Source organism: Pelecanus crispus, chromosome 10, assembly GCF_030463565.1.
Source record: "Pelecanus crispus isolate bPelCri1 chromosome 10, bPelCri1.pri, whole genome shotgun sequence".
Taxonomy (NCBI): domain Eukaryota; kingdom Metazoa; phylum Chordata; class Aves; order Pelecaniformes; family Pelecanidae; genus Pelecanus; species Pelecanus crispus.
This window is the reverse complement of record NC_134652.1, coordinates 31,082,930-31,099,639: the sequence shown is the minus strand read 5'-3', so window position 1 is coordinate 31,099,639 and position 16,710 is coordinate 31,082,930. Positions and strand designations below refer to the sequence as shown.

General features: G+C 41.8%; 1 protein-coding gene across 1 annotated transcript; it reads right to left on the bottom strand.

The window, feature by feature from the left end:
• Positions 1 to 82: 82 nt before the first annotated feature.
• Positions 83 to 11,096, bottom strand: GHITM (growth hormone inducible transmembrane protein). Its single transcript, XM_075718001.1, has 9 exons — positions 11,049 to 11,096; positions 9,443 to 9,602; positions 7,686 to 7,785; positions 6,303 to 6,414; positions 4,821 to 4,962; positions 3,649 to 3,757; positions 2,325 to 2,520; positions 1,576 to 1,740; positions 83 to 720 (listed from the first exon to the last, which is right to left on the bottom strand). The coding sequence occupies exons 2-9, from the start codon at positions 9,569 to 9,571 to the stop codon at positions 627 to 629; spliced, it is 1,047 nt and encodes a 348-aa protein (XP_075574116.1). The 5' UTR covers positions 9,572 to 9,602; positions 11,049 to 11,096; the 3' UTR covers positions 83 to 626.
• Positions 11,097 to 16,710: the final 5,614 nt, after the last annotated feature.

The window sequence follows — 16,710 nt, the reverse complement described above, 5'->3', positions numbered from 1 at the left end:
GAAAGACTGGAAGTTCATATGGGACAAATGCACATTGTTTCCTCATCTTGTCTCCTTTGGTCACCTCACCTGTCACATCCAATGCAATTTCTGACAATTGCTTAAACTTTTCTGAAACTTCTGCCCAGGCAGAAGTCATTACTGCATTTAGTGCCATATCTAATTTGTTCAGTTCTTCTTAATGTGTCACTACAATATCATTTATGCAATCTTAACTGAAAAACTGATGCATCTCAACAGCATTTCATGAGTAGCTTGTGTCCCTATCTGCCTATGGGATACCAGTTTAGAAATTACTTCCTTTACTATGCAGTAACAGTAAAAAAAAAAAGAAAGTACGAGTTCAACTGCTGTCAAACCCATTAAAAAGCAGATAGAATATTTTACTCATATATTAAAAATAATTTACTTTCCCAAAATAATGTACAATTAGAAGCCAATTCACACTGTTTTAAACAGAGAGCTGGAAAGTGTTTGAAGAAGAACTATTAAGTCTGAATCACATTGCACTGAAACAATATGCTGAAATGCTTTAAACTTCTGACTTGCAGCAAAACTGCTTGTAACCACGAATTTTTATTAGTATGTGCACTAGGTAGGCTGTCAGACAGCTGCAAAGAGGAGTCTCAGTTTACTTTCTCCTGCCACCCTCCACCACCCGCAAGCATGGTGGCCACCCGAATGAAGATGTTCAGTGTATCTGTGTAGATACCCATGCACCTAGGAAACAGGAAATCAAAGTTAATATTGTTGAACAGAAATAGTATTATTTTGGCATTTCACACCATTATACTTCATTTTTAAAAACCTTCCTGAAGCATCTGTAACCAAAACCCAACTATGATTGTCCTCACTACTTGAAAGTCAAAAAAACCCCTCTATGTTTGTTCTACCATCTCTGCCAGCAGGAACTACTTAAAAAAGTCTTAACAGACAGCATACTGTTCTCATACAGTAGCCCTCTGCTTTTATGCTGTACTTTTATCTGTTTATCTCCAAGAATTTTGAAGAAGGTCAGCGTTACTCTATTTCAAGCATAAGAAACCAGAGTCAAGGACGTAAACAATTCTCCTAAGGTCAGACAGACAACATTTACAAGCAAGTTACTTGTTAGTCAGACTTGGTCTTTACTGAAAGCCAATTAATCCTTCTTTCCCTATCACATTGTTGAAGCTTTTTTATTTAGTGACAAAGACTAGTGAATATTAAGTGACTATGAAGGAGTTAACATTTTTTGTCTCAGCTGATATTGACACATTTTCAGAAAGCAAGCTATAAATTCTCCCAGCAATGCTTTAGAAAACCAAAAATACTTTTTAGAAAGTACTGCTAGAAGCACGTGACACCGCACATCCAATCCCGTTTCTCTCATTTCAGGCAGGACGGGTTTCACTTTTAACACCACTAGCTATTTTTGCATTGTATTTTTAAACCCTGTGATTCTTCACATTTAACAACAATAGACTTTTTGAACAGTAAACAAAAGGTCTGGCTGTTTTTAAAGCATACTTCAATATAGCTTGAAGCAAATTCTTACAGACACTGAGATCAGCTGCATTAACACAAAATACTTACGCATTGATTGGATCGTATTTTGTTGCTCCATAATACGGAACAGTTTCTGCACGCTTGATAACATGCTGGGTATCATAGAGCAGGAACATGCCAAAGAGTACCAATCCACCATAAACAGCTACCGAATACAAGCCAGCACCAAAAGCAGAAGTAGGAGGCAAGAAACATGGATCCTAGAGAGAAATGTACAATAGTGTTAAAGAAAGCTACTATGTGTATCTGCTACTCTGAGTTGGGTCAAACTTCAGTTACTGTAGCACACGTTTTTCAATGAGTTTTCAATTCTCAATTTGTGGTGCATTGTTGATACCAAGAACTTCAATACCTGAGCTGGAGATGTCACCACATACAACCCGATTCAGTAATTTTGAACACCCTAGGGAATCCCACGTACTTTTCTTCATGTGAAAGTACTTCTGTCCCTAGGACTACAACAATGCCTAGAAACACATAAGGGGAGAGCAAGCGGATCAAGAACTAAGATCGCGTTTACTGTCTTCCCTAGTCACTGGCAGTAATTAAAAATACAAGCCACCACTATTGGCCATTTATCAGATGAACACTTGCCAGAACTGTAACTTCATGTCTGTTTGCAAGAACAAATTTCACAGAGTATTTTCTGCTGTGCTAGAGTTGCAAGGGCTATTTAAGGCACATCTTAACTGGACAGACCAATCTGCAATTAAACATGAGTTGCATCTTAGCAGCTTAAGTTTATGACCTACTTTATCTGACAGTATTAAAACAGTATTTTACCAATTGAAGAGGCAAGAACAAAGCCTAAGCCTATTCCAAGTGGTCCTCCCATGTTCAGAAATTTTTCACTTGGAGCACACATGGCCACAGTTGAGAGCCCTCCGACGATTCCAGCAGTATACCAGGCAGCTCTGATCAGCAAAGGACCACCCAAAAGGGCTACAGGAGCCACCACTGCACCCATGACACCTAGTCAAAGGAAAACAAAACACCACCCGTAAGATTTGGAATAGTTCTGGTAAAAACACCACCTACCAAAACAACCTCCCTCCCCCCCCCCCCCCCCCCCCCCCCCCCCCCCCGATAACACAGCTCAAATTAATCTACTTACATGACAAAATACCAACACACTTGATTGTGCACCTGTCTAGAAGGGAGCACAATAAATTGGCAACCTTAAATTCCATGACCTACTTTTATCTATCTCTGTAGAGTACTTCAAGGAGCTGGTCTTTGGAAGAAAGACTAACAGAAGTCAACACGTTGATCTGTTCAAAACAGAGCTGGTAAGAGGTACTTTGCATAGACTAATCAACTACAAAATAGCCATAGGAGCCCTCAACACTGAAAAGCAGGACAGATTTCTGCTACAATAATTAGTCAGACAAGTAAGCCAGACTTTTTGCTAGTCTTGTATGAATCCTCATCTAGTCCATTAATATCACATTAGGTTGTTTAACTTAATCACTAAAAGAAACACAATTTCTTCTTGGTAGAAATGTTAGCTTGAGAGGCAAGTATGATTCCAGTGCCCAACATCCACGTGTCTTGAAAAATAAATTATTTCTGCCAAAACAGTCTTGAAAAATGATAGCCATTGCTATTTGAAGTAGCTACCATTAGTAAGAAACTGATCTGTACTCACAGCTTACGTACCTGATGGGAACGTGTCTTTAAGAAGCTGCAGTTTAATACTAAAATCTCATTTTTCTAGTCAAGTTCTCAAAATACTTTCCTATCCTGTATGTGTGAAGAGTGGTTAAGTGTAGGCAATAGTGCTTACAGAAGCTATAGTGCCAGAAAGCAGTCACAAAACCAAAGCAGCTATGAAACCAATTTAGTTCTATCCAGTGCGGCATATACATATCTCAAGTTTAACTTGAGCCGGACTTTTAGAAGATTCTGAAAAATGTTAAGAGTTGTGTTGAAGACACTTCAGAAATCTGCCTGACATTCAATTCTCACTGGTCTCTGAAAAATCTTAACTCTTCTACAGCAGCGTATAAAAATTTACCTTAAAGTCAAAGTTTTGTTAAAGTAAGAATCTGGTCACACTCAAGCATATACATCTCTACAGTGAACACTAAAATCGCATACCTGAATGCATCATCCAAGCCAAATGTTTAGCTGCTGGGCTATTTTCGTAGGATATGGACCTGACCAACATTCCAGCACCAATCATAGCTGCAAAAGCTGCACCTATTGCCTGTAAAAACAGAGTTGCAGAGCTCAAGTTAGCATTAGGACACAGGGTCTCTGTTCTAACCTCCTAGCCTAAAAGTCAATAGTGTAATTCTGAACAGAGCAACGTTTTCATAGCTGGAGCATTTGTCAATTTTACTCCTGTAAGGTTATAGTCAAATCTTTGCAGATCCTAGCTTGCAGTAATTCCCATTTTACTTTTACTCAGTCTTCTAGGAACCCCAAGTTTATCAGTAAGACAGCAACAATCTCTTAGATGTGTAAGGTAAGAGAAGGAAAATGTATGGTTCCACTGCTTATTCTAATCCTCATTAAGATACCCAAAATGTTAGCCTTACTTTTTTCTTGTATGTTTCTCCACCCAAAGCCAATACTTAGTTCACATGCTTTTGCTACCAATGATTTTTAAACCTCACTGCCTCCTTTCTGAGCAGAATCATCCAGCAGCTAGCAAACTGGTCAGAAATGTACAACTTTGGTTTATCACCAAGGATGCATTATTAAATTAGTCTCCGTAAAATTATGTAGGTATTAGCATTTAACTATTATCGCTCCACTCTACTTAACACGCTGAATATGTACTAAATGGGCACATTTTGTTAGCAGTTTGCCTGGATGATTTGCCTACTAGTATCATTTCAGCCTTGGCAAAGAGGCGACAGCTTTCAAAGAGCTATATAGAAGAGCACAGAATGCATAGGGACCGCAGTTTCCATTTTTAGAAAGCGACAGAAATGGTGTCCTTAGCCTCAGATGGCTATTTATAACAGGTCCTTGCTTGTGTATAGATGGGTAAGGATAGTATAGCATTTTTTTTTACTCATGTAGTTTGTCTTAGACAAACTATCAAAGGAGTATAGAAGGTGCACATCAGCATGTAATTAGAATCACCAAATCTTAAATCACAAAATATCATTAGGATACTTAAGTAGTCTTTATGGATAAGGACACTAGTGTAAGTGAGGTTTTGCCTTACTTTTCACCAAGTAGTTTATAGTTCACTTTTTGACCATCACATTTGGAGTCTTTTCTCAGTAAATGTTTTTATTTCTATAACATAAGCTTACCAGCCAGGAGCCTCTTGTCATAAGGCTCATGAGTGCTGGAGATCTGCTTACTGCTACAGCGGACAGTGCCGTCAAGCCAATGCTTCCCGCAAAGTACATGTAAGTAGAGCGAATTCTGTCTTTCACGTACTGTGGCCAAATACTAAAAAACAAGCAGTAATACAGAGCTGTGCAATTACCAGTATCAGAATGAAGACCAACTAAAAACACAATCAAGCTGTTAAATATATTCATAGCTATGGATATAAGGCAGGTTTCATAATAATGATGTGGTCTAGCAACTTCTGCCGTAAGTTTACCTTAGCACAGGTGGCTGAACTTTTAAATTTGCTGGTCTAATGTAACATAACTCTCTAGAAACACTGCAAATTACAAATAATGCTAATTATAGTTCAGTTCTAAGGAGGAAGCATACACAGGAAACAGAGTAACGAGTGCTTTTTAACTAGAAAAATAGAATGGTGTATATATAACAAACTGGTTTAAGAAAAAACGTCTACAGAACGTGTACTGGGCATAAGTAGCCTGCTGAGCAGCTCGCAAATTGCTGAGTCACAGTGCACATGATCATGTGACACTGCAAGACAGGAACATCATTTTGAGATCTCTAACAATAGCAACAGACCTAGACGTGAATGAGTTTCTGCAGTATGATTTGGTCATACTTCAGACAGGAAGCCTTCCCTACTAACATCAAACTTAAACATATTGTACACATTTTCTCCCATTTTACTCTTTTGACCCATTGCTTCAAAGGCTTGTGGAGAAAAAAAATGACAGATAGCTCTATCAGTGAAAAGCTTCTCACAGATACAACTAGCAAGCATTCAGTATGAATCTAGATAGTCACTTCCAAATATAAATGCAGAGTCAGTAAAGCAAAATGTCTCCGGCACTCACTTCTCCCAAGCCTGAGCTTATCACTAATCACCTTTTAAGTCTAAGTAACTACATGGTTTTGCCATCACAGTCAGGTTTTTGTTGGCCAGAAAGCCAAACACCAAAGTTTTAAGCAAAACATACTTATCAGAGCAGGGCTTATGCCAGGATAAATAGCATGTTCAAAGGAGACTCTCTTTCCGACATGGTGCGTTAAAGTTTAATGAACAGTCTCACAGGAACACCAGGCAAAGTATGTTTTACAGAAGACTACCCTTCATAAATTATCTGTGGCACACCTCATAAGATGTATTTATATACTCTTCACAAATAAATTTCAAATTTAGCAAAACAAAGGAACTCACTTAAGTCAATATCCACTTAAGCTTGGGTAATTTAAATTTTGCTTTCAGTTATATGCTTTAAAATCCTGCACAGACAGAGGTGAGGGCTTTCTGAACTTTTTTTCAGAACTTTAAAAAAAAAAAAAAAAAAGTAAGCTGTGTGTACACTGGGTGATACCAGCTAAAGAAGACATGGATATAAAGGGAGGGAAATTTGCTTAACGTACTCTTTATTTAAACAGTAAACCATCTTACTTACATAGCTCTTTCGATAGCTCCGATCTCACTGGACATGCCCATTCCATAGTAACAGAGGGCCCCCAGGCCAACAGCAGCCCCTCCAGCAACAACAAATTTCCCCAGGCGATCGGCTGTATTAAAAAAAAAAAAAAAAAAAATCCACACTCTCATGAATGCTTTTTCTTAGATAGTTAATAACATCCTCACATGAGTTTCGTTGCATCTGCAATAGCTGATCCATGTTAGGCCTCTTTCTTAAAGCTCCACTTAAGTCACTGCGTTACCAGTTCTGAATGAGCTACATGTGAAAAACTCTACATTTGGCCTACCAACACAATATAGCTTCATAACACAGAATAAGAAATAAGAGAACAGCTAGTAACATGCCAGGCTTACTGACCTTCATTACAGTGACAGGAATTCCAACACAAAACCAGTTACCAGGTTCTCCAACAGAAGAAGTCACCTGTCAGCTGATTTAGTGTACCATTTCACTATCCAACTTGCTACAAAACAGGAGAAAAACTAGACATCGAGTCCTTTCCTCTCATTCATCTGCCCTTAATGTTTGCTCCTTTAAGAGCTCTTTGGTAGCAATTAGATCCAGATCAGTTTAAAAAGGGATTTCCAAAGCTCATGGGCAACAACATGATTTACTATCTGTTTCTACTGTCTGAATTTTAGACATACTGCCTGTGTGCCACATATCAGATTACTGCTACAAATATAAGTATCAATCATAAAAATATTGTTACAGCAGAAGTAAGAGCAGCTGAGACCAAATGCCTTCAGTTGTATAACTCTCTTTAAGGCTACACTTCTTCCTAATGTGTTACAGAGACACTATCTAGCCAATCTACGTATATTCCATTAGTCAATTCAATACTATTACAGCACAGGTACAAGTCTGTTCTGCTGAACGCTGCTATCTAAAAAATCCCTTGTAATCCACTGAAATTATGATCCACACTAGATGTACTAGCAAGCATAGCACATAACCGTAGCACCAGAAACCTTTTTTTTGACAAACTGTACACACTGTACAAAAATCCGTCCTTTAAACAGTATACAAAGTAGATGTAGCAAAGCGTTAGTGTATTTTTTAGTATCTGCAACCAAGTCTCCAGTAAGAGACAACCATTTTTGACTTAATAGTTCTCAAAAGCAGCTTAGAGACATTAAGAAATTTCTCTATACTGTGACATATTTGCAGCTTTAAACTTTACATCGAAAAACAAGCAGAGAAACTGTCTCCAGTTGTTTGAGGGAGATCACTAAGCAAACTTACACATGAAAAAAATTTCTCAGTCTCTTTAATGGTTTGAAGGAAACCAATTCCTTCAAGGAAGTTTTACATTAAGCTTCAAAAAGATTCTCAGTATTTAAAGCAGAGCTACTCTACCTTTAAGTGCTGTTTCTGCAGATGGCTCAAATGCTGCTTCTTTAATTTCCTGGCCAATTTTTCCACGCCTTACACCCGTTCTTACTCTGGTGGCATAACACTGTTAGATTCAGAAATAACAAAAAGAAAGATTCAATTAAATGAAACAGAAGACATTTCTTACCGATTTACTTGCTACACTTAAAATTGCTATGCAGTCTCTTATTTAGCCGTGCTTACCTCCCCGAGACATGAAGCAACTGCGCTCAAGGACAACAACCGAACATTAAAGTTTAGGAAGTTTTGTGAGTAACACTCACGCATTCTAGAACTACAGAACCAACACTCTGAATTTCAGAAGCTGAAGTTCTCAGTTTGCCTTTCTTCTACTCTAGTCCCACTATACCAAACAAGGCCATAAAGCTTTTTTTTTTTTTAAAAATGTAAACCCATAACCTTTACTTCTTTATTTTGTAAAAAAAATACTTTGCTTTCTATGTAAAAACACTTTACGTAAATACTTTTATGTAAAAAAATTATTCTTGCACAGTACTTAGACTTTACAGATGCCATATTTGAAAAAAACAGCACCGATTCTTTGCCTTCAACTCTAGCCTTGATTTATAGAACAAACCTTGAACAAAGGCCTATAAACTTAAGATTTTTAAGGCTGACAAGCTCCAAATAAATGTAGCATGCTGCTCAAAGTCTATGTCTTAGTAAGCTGCAAGAACAACACAGAATAAACTCGTATTTAAGCTCAGGAACAACTTTTGAAGTTTCCTTGCCATTTTTTTCCAGGAATTTCTAAATTATTATGCAGGCACCTGAGCAACCAAGGGCTCACTCAAACCTGTGAGTTTCTTTTAGCACTAAAACCTGAAACCTACAAGCATCACTATCATCAGCCACTAGAGCAATAAAAATCAGGAAGTTTACCGCAGCGCTTCAGTTTTCTTGTGTTTTACATCTAAGGAAAGCTAGCCCAACACTGTAATTATGTAGCACTTGCCACAGAAATAAAACCACCAACCGCCCCCTCCCCCCCGAAAACACACACACACACAAACCCCAACACACCTACAAACTTAGGATGCTTAAAAACAGTTTTCTATGCTTCAGAGGAAAATACAAAGGAGGTGAAGAATTTGCCATTGGCGCTTTCACCAAGATGATGACAAAAGAGCAATGCCTCTTAACAGCTGTGAGTTACCTGGGCAGAAAGCAAAAATGAAACATCTTCTCTCAATGAAGAATAAACAGACAGCGTCTTAGGGTAACGACACTCCGGTTTTTCAAATTGCTGGTAAGACCCATGACAGTCCTGCCATAGTTCAGAAATTGCTCTAACCTGGGCTACAACTCTACAGGCATACTGGGACTAAAGTCTTTGAAAAGAAAGTTTTTAATTTAATATTATATTTAAGACTCTTGCTCAGAAACAGAGAGCGAGGAGGAGATCAGACAAGAATTTCTGCTCCTCCTGCCTTACAGAGTAAGGCTTGGCCAACACTACCTACCTCCTTTAAGTTCTTTCTTCCAGTAATTTTAATGGAGAAATAGTCATTGGAACAGACGATATTATTTCAACTGCTCTTAAAACCCCTGGTTTTTGATTGAGTAACACTCTTCCTTCAGTAAATTAGAGCGGGTACCTCAAACAAGTAGAAGGCTCGTGATCATTCAAAACAGGTACTCCACGCAAAGTGATTCTTTTGGCAAAACACTCAACTCTAACATATCAGCAGTCAGAACCATTAGAAAGAGAATTACCTTACCTGATTAGGCTGCCACAGCCTGTATGCTTTTATACTGGAGTTCCTCAAAGCTGGGGAAGCCTGAGTAATGGTGGGGCGGATAGTCTGGCATGATAACGCCCTCAGGCATACTAGCCTTGCAGCCAGCATGGTTGCTTAGATAACTTAACAGACCGTGTTCCTGCAAACGCATGAGAAAATATGCTTTACTATTTTGTTATGTGGTTTTCAGACAACAAGGTACACTTACTACTTATTTTCAACTACACTACAGCCTGTAACAGAAATTGTACTATCATTAGACTACTGTAGTAAGAGCCAAAACCTTCTTAAATATGCAGTTTAACTCTGTTCTAGCTACATTTGTCTCCCATTTCCAACAGTTCTCTCTCACAACTTACACAAAAACAGGATAACATACCCCCTTTTAAACATATAAATGACATCAAGTACTTCATGTACTTATGTTTTGAGTTACTTCAACAACTTTCACTTTGAGACATAACACTGCATGAGTACTCTGCCCTCCAAAGAAGTGTTCAAAAAGATGCTCCACACTTACATGAACTTCAGCTATGTTTAGGCCCAAATAAGTAAATAGCGTAACATATGTGGTAGGAAAAGGTTGAGAGAGGTTTTAAGCTATCCATTGGAAAACTAATTAGCTTTATGGACATGGCATTCAGTCAAGGTCACAGCCCAGAACACACACTCAGGTCGTCTTGTGCAGCTTTGACCAGAGAACAATGACGCCACTCATGGGCAAACTGACAGCATTAAGCAGACACCAGCCTGTGTATTCTGCAGAGAGTATTAAAATTGTTAGCTTACTTCCACAAGTTGTGCACACATTACACATAAAAAACCCCAGGTCCTTATAGTTACACATACTTTATGACTGCATAGAACCCCTGACATCACAAGACACACCAACTACCTACCCATTTTTTCAAACTACTGTTCATAGTTTATATGTACAATGTCCAATATAATTTAAGAGCATTTTAAATAAAGGTAACTTCAAACATGCATGTGAAACGAGCACCCACGGGATTGGGCAGCTAGCATTAACCAAAAAGAAGTGAAGGTGAGAAAATAATCCTGCTGCTAGAAAGAGTCACTTTGCTGTCAAGCTGTTATGAAATCCTGCTTTTACAAGTGGAAGTACTTTCATAGACACATCCTGTTTCTGCCACTAACCTCCCCTCTTCCACTGGGAAGATACAGTTGGCAGGAACTTAGCGACAGCTCCGTGATTTTGATTTTCATTTTTTTGAAAGTGATATTTGAAGCAAGACAACTTCAAGCATTAGCTTAAGAACAAGAACGAACGACAGCACCACGTTAAAAGCAACACACCATCAACATCCCACTACCGTAACTAGTCAATACAGCAGTAAGGAAACACTGCGAAGTCACCGCTGCACCAAGGCATGAGGAAACCCGCTCCAGCCCAGGCAGGCGGCGAGGACCCCTGAGGGGGCAGGGAGGCGACCAGCGTCCACCTCGGGCCTGGGCCTGGGCCTAGACCTGGGCCGGGCCCTGTTCCCGCCGGGCCCACGGCTGCGGCCCAGCGTGGCACCGGCACCCGCAGCCCGGCCGCCCCCCCACGCCCGCCCCCGCGCACCTGGGTGGCCGCTTCCCGCCCGCTCGGCCCGACCGACCCCACTCCGGGACTGCACACGCAAACCCGGAAAGACGCCTCAGGCGCGGAAGTGGCGTCAGGCTGCCCCGCGCGCTCCCGGTGACTGGCTGGCTCACCCCACGTGACTCCACAGCATACAAGCGCCATTGGCTCGCGGAGGCCGGGTGAAGTGACGCTCCGCAGTCTCCCGGACGGGCGCGGAAGCCATTTTTAACAAGGGCACGGAAGCTTCTGGAAGCCACCGCAAGCCGCGCCCTGCCTTACGCAACTCGGCACGTCGCAGCCCGTAAATCAGGCGCTGCCCGCGGTGCAGCTGCCGCTCCCGCCGGGAGGCAGAGCAGAGCCGCCACCCTCGCCACGGGGCCAACGGCGCTGGCCGGCAGCCATTTCACCCGCCGCCGCGGAGCCCCCGCGGCGCCATTTCGAGCGGAGGGGCCGCCGGGGTCGCGCACCCTGTGCCGCCCGCGCCCTTTCGGCGGGGCCGGGCCGGGCCGGGGAGGCCGCCCCCCGCGGGGCCAGCTGCAGCGGGCCGGCCTAGCCTCTGCAGATAACGGTCTCGAAGTGCCAGCTGCCCTGGGGATTTTAACCGCAGCGCCCTCGGTGCGCAGGTGTAGAGAGAGAGATGGCCGGCTCGGGGGTCGGCCCTGACGGTCAGCGAGGGCTGCCTGGCCTGCCCGGAGGCGGCCGGGCCGCGGGGCCTGCGAGGCAGCGGCTCCTGCCTGCCAGCAGGTGGCACGAGCTGTGTGGGAATGCCCGAGCGAGGCCTCCGCAGTTCACTTTACCTCCAAGGGGTGTGACAATTCATCTTGGACTCTGCGCTTTCCCCCTCCATTTTGTCAGCCGCTCCGTTTGCTGACGTGGAGTTTAAAATGGCAGGGAGGAGAGGTTCGGCAGCCCGCGCACCCAAGCGGGGTGCGGGTGGCCGCAGCGACAGCGGCTTGACTGTGGCAGACCACCAGCAGCGGCCGAAGGCGTGCCAGGCTGCTGCCGGTGTCTATGGCCTCTGTTTCCGTGCCTTGGCCCAGCTCGTGGCCTTTTTGTCACCTTTGCCACTCGCTGCGTGTGAATTTAAGTCTTGCCCTTCTCGGGGTGTTGGAAAGTTCAAGACCTTTCCATTCTCTTTACTGCAGAGCAGTCTAGCCTGAACTGGGAGGTAAATCTCCCCCTTTGGTTTAATCTCCCCCTTCTCCTTGTATGCCTCTCTTCCATGTGGATATTACCTGCTTTAAGGCAGGTACCTACATGCCAGATAAGCACAAAACACAGTGTTGTGTACATAAATTACAGAAATGGATGCTTCCAGCCCTAATCCTAGCCTTGCCCTGGGCAGAGCCTTGCAAGGGCACTGCAGCCCTTCCAGGGGCTAAACTAACTCTCCATTGGCAGCTTCTTTCAAGCCTCGCTCCAACTGGAGCTGAGTTTTTTCCCAAGTTTAACCCTAACCCTAAACTGAGCCCTAGGAAAGACACAGCAGCACTTCCCTGGACTATCACTTCCTCAGGGCGGTATTCTTTTTGCAGCTCTTCATTTCCTTTGGCAGCTCAACTGTAACTGGAGATCCATCTTTTCCTTTCCACCAGCCCTAACGCTAAGCCTAGGCTGAGCCAAAGGCTCATGACATGCCTCAGTCCAGAGCCTTAATATTACTGGGAGAATTCTTTTGGCTATTTCTATTTCTCCTTTTCCAGGCCCATCCCAGCTGCATTTCAGGCTTTCTTATTCTCTCAATGCTAGTGCGGATCCTAACCCTAGTTCGAGCTATGAGCCAGACACTATTGAGAAACACAGTGTTCTTCAGAGGAGAACTATTTTGGCATCCCTATGTTTGCTTTGGCAGCCCCTTTCCAGTCCCACTCTAGCTACAGCTCTGTAGTTTCTTTCAGCCTTAACGCTACATATGGGCATGGTTCTTCACAGCCAAGCAAAACAGACTGTGAGAGCCTTCAGCAGGATCAAAGACAAATATAACAAAAAAAAGAGGTGTTGAATATAGAATTAAGTACAGAAATAGAATGAGAGTTACGGATACACTTTTGAGGATTGTGAGATTAGCCTTTCTATATCTTGGAGCTTCCTTGTTGAAACTATAAGAAAGGAACTACAGTGAACCGCTAGTTTGCAAAATGAAAGTCAGGTAAGAGAGATCCGATGTGAGAAAGGTCTGAAAGTGCACCAGCACATAGCATCTTGAAGAAGAATTTGAGAAGAGCGAAGCAGAACAACTTACGACAGACGGGTGGAAATTCCATCAGAGGAGGCCAAATCTAATGGGATTCAAGGTCTGGTTCGTTCTTACTCTGATGCTTGTTTGATTTCCTTTGGAGTAAATGAAAATCCAGAGCTTTGAAGTCTATTGCCCCGAGGTCTCCTACAACAGAAGAAAAAAATGCCAGTTTCAGGGCACAAATATGTTGTTTATTTAGAGACTTCTAGTGTTTATTTCAAAGTTTGTAACACTCTGTAATTGTTAGGTACTAAAGGATTCATTATAATAATTAATATTTAAATTTATAATTCAGTTATTAATAGTCACAATTTATGCAAGGAATCAAACATCTCTTTTAGTACAGCATGTAATCATGTACAAAAATCTCCTGGGACTTTCAAATAAGATCCTCAATCTCGCTCTGTCCCAAATTGTTTCTTAAATAGATAGTTTTGCCAGAAGCAACCCAAATCCACACAGGGCCCACACTGCAGCAAATTCAGCTTGTGAGGCTTTTTCACAGAAACTCGCCTGCTAGCAGATACTCCTCTTCTACTAGATAGTCAACACAGGTAAATCAACGGCAGCCTCTTACGTAAACAAGTCCCAAGCCATCTGAGACTTTTTGAGTTAAAACCAGCAGGTTGGATCCTATCTACTGGCGCCACTGTAACATGACGGTTTCTCTCCCTGTGCCACCTGGTGTTACCGCAGAGCTTCAAAGCAGCTGGCTGTGCTTTTTGCAGTCATTCAAGCTCATGCTGACAAAAGGTGAAGAAGTGACTGGAGCATCTTTCATATGAGGACAGGCTGAGAGAGGTGGGACTGTTCAATCTGGAGAAGAGGGGGCTTAGGGGGATCTTCTCCTTGATGGCAGGGAGTAAAGGAGAAGGAGCCAGACTCTTCTCAGTGATTTCCAGTGACAGGACAAAAGGCAATAGACACAAACTGAAATACAAGACATTTTGTTTAAATGTAAGAATTTTTTAAATTATTCTTTTTTTTTTTTTTTTTACTACGGGGCGATTGAACAGTGGAAGAGGTTGCTTAGAGCATTGCGGAGTCTCCATCTGTGGAGATTTTCAAAAGCTGACTGGACACAGTCCTGAGCAACCTGCTTGTGCAGGAGGGTTGGCCTAGATGATTTCCAGAGGTCCCTGCCAGCCTCAGCTATTCTGTGAGTCTATGAACTATTAACATGATACTGATTCCTGAAGGACGTGAAGCACTTTTGGTTTTTCAGGACTGATACGCACCTATAAGAGATGTTTGCAAAACAGTATTTTCTGTAGGCAGTATGTAAAAAACCGATGATACTTCCACAGAAACAAAAATACCAACACCCCCCCCCCAGATACTATTTTTTGAAAACAGGTGAACAATTCCTCAGAAATCAAAAGTATAAACAGGAAAGCTTGTACTGACATTAAAAATTCCTACAATTTTAATTTCAATAGGCCATGTTTTCACCTACAACATGTTTTGCATTTGCAGTCTTACAGTTCTCTAGGCAGGATCAAGTACAGTTTGATATTACAGAGTTAATGTCTAATGAGAAATTTTGCAAGATCAGAAAACACCATTGTGAAGGGACTTAAGTATCCCAAAGGGATGTGTGAAGTTGCATGGCAGGCAGCGGGGCGGGCTCCAAGCCCTGCCTCTCTGCCAGACAGGAGCCAGGTGATGGAGCAGCCCTTTGCCTGCTTCCCAGCCTTGCTAGTTCCCAGGAGTGACATTTCCCATAAACGGCTGCTGCCGGGGCATAAGGAATGGTGGTCTCCAGCGGCCGTGCCCAAGGGGAAAGCTGATCTGACTGCCTGACTCCCAAAGAGATCAGTCCAAGCTCCCCTCCTCCAGTCTTGTATTAGAAACATATTTTCAAACAATAAAGTCAGTCTGTTCTTACAGATAAATGGTTTCTTCAGGGATTTTGTTGCCTTGCCATGAAAGTGAGGATTGCAAGCAATGCAGTCATCTTCCAGGAGATACCACGTGCCATATTTTCAGCCGTGCACTCTGCCTTGCCAGCCACCTGAAATGGGACAGTAAAAAACTCTTTATGTTTAGCTCAGTGCAATCCTGGAAAGCTGCATGAGCCACAAGCAGCCCATTATTGTGTTAATAAATAGGGTCAGCGTCAATTTTGAAGCTTGAGCTTTTAAGTCTGCAGCTCTTGTCATTCTCCTGCAGAAAAAGACATCTCTGTCAGTTGTTCACATGGCTGTGTTCATCAGCAGAAAATAAATAAATCTGTGGTTATCACAATTTCTCCTTCGGGTAAACTTTGCCATTGAAGTTTTTCAAATTGGAGCTCAAGAAAAATATTTTGAACATTTTCTGGCTGTGATGACTCTAGCACTCCAGATATCTCTCCCAGCAGATTACAGGGGACTTTTGGACTTAATCTGTTCCTGCTATTCTTATGACAAACGCCTATTCATTAAGCATCATGTTCTTATTTTAGATTAGATACCATAAAACAGTGCAGTGTGGAGGGAATTTCAGGAGGCAGTACTGATGTCTTTCTCAAAGCCTGGCAAGAAAAAAATGCCATTAAACAAAATATTACTTCACCATGGAAGAATAAAGTATTTGGATGTAGCTTCTTCCATGCAGGAATCTGAGCAGCAAGAACAGGCTGCGATGTGCCAAAAGTGAAGCAGTATCAACGTTTTCTACAGGTGTGAGAATTTTTGGGGTCTTGGTTTATTCAGCCAGATCTCAAAACATTTCAAACAGACGGTTGCTTTGTTACAGTGGTACTGAACCGTGCTGACACTGAGGTTAGCATCTTTACTCATTTCTGTTACAAAGTTTGCACCTCGTTAGTTTTAAAAAGCATTGTACTGAAATTTGGACTGCAGCTTTTATATTTTGAGGACTTGCATGTGTATTTACATTAAGCAACAGTAAGTTCAATGTAGTAATATTGTATCTGGAAAAAGGTTGTATGTGTTTGTGAGGAAATTCCCTACATACTGTCATAACAAGCATCAGCTGTAAGGAATTTCACATGTTTTATCTATCTTGCTAAAATAAAATGAATGCATTGTGGCAGGCGCTTCTGGTGTAAAGTAATGTCTTCTGGGTTGTTTAAGAGATAGCTGGATTTTTGTGTGTGTAAAAAAATGGTGTGTTGAGCACAGCAAAAATAACCTATAGTTACTGCAGACATTTTAAAAATGAATTTGTGTATACGTTTGCGTAAAACAAAAAATTAAGCATAGAAAACAAACAACATATCTGCTTGCAACCTCTGAAACAGCCTGGAAAACAACACAATATGTCTTGAAGAACAAAAATAGCAGCTTTGTTTTAAATGTGTATTTTCACACTGCTAGAGGTGTTCTGCCTGTCGTCAGTACCTTTCGTGAAAAACAATGCTGTGAGTAGACATACAAGTTCCCTCTGCGAGTACTCTGCAAACTTCAAACTTAC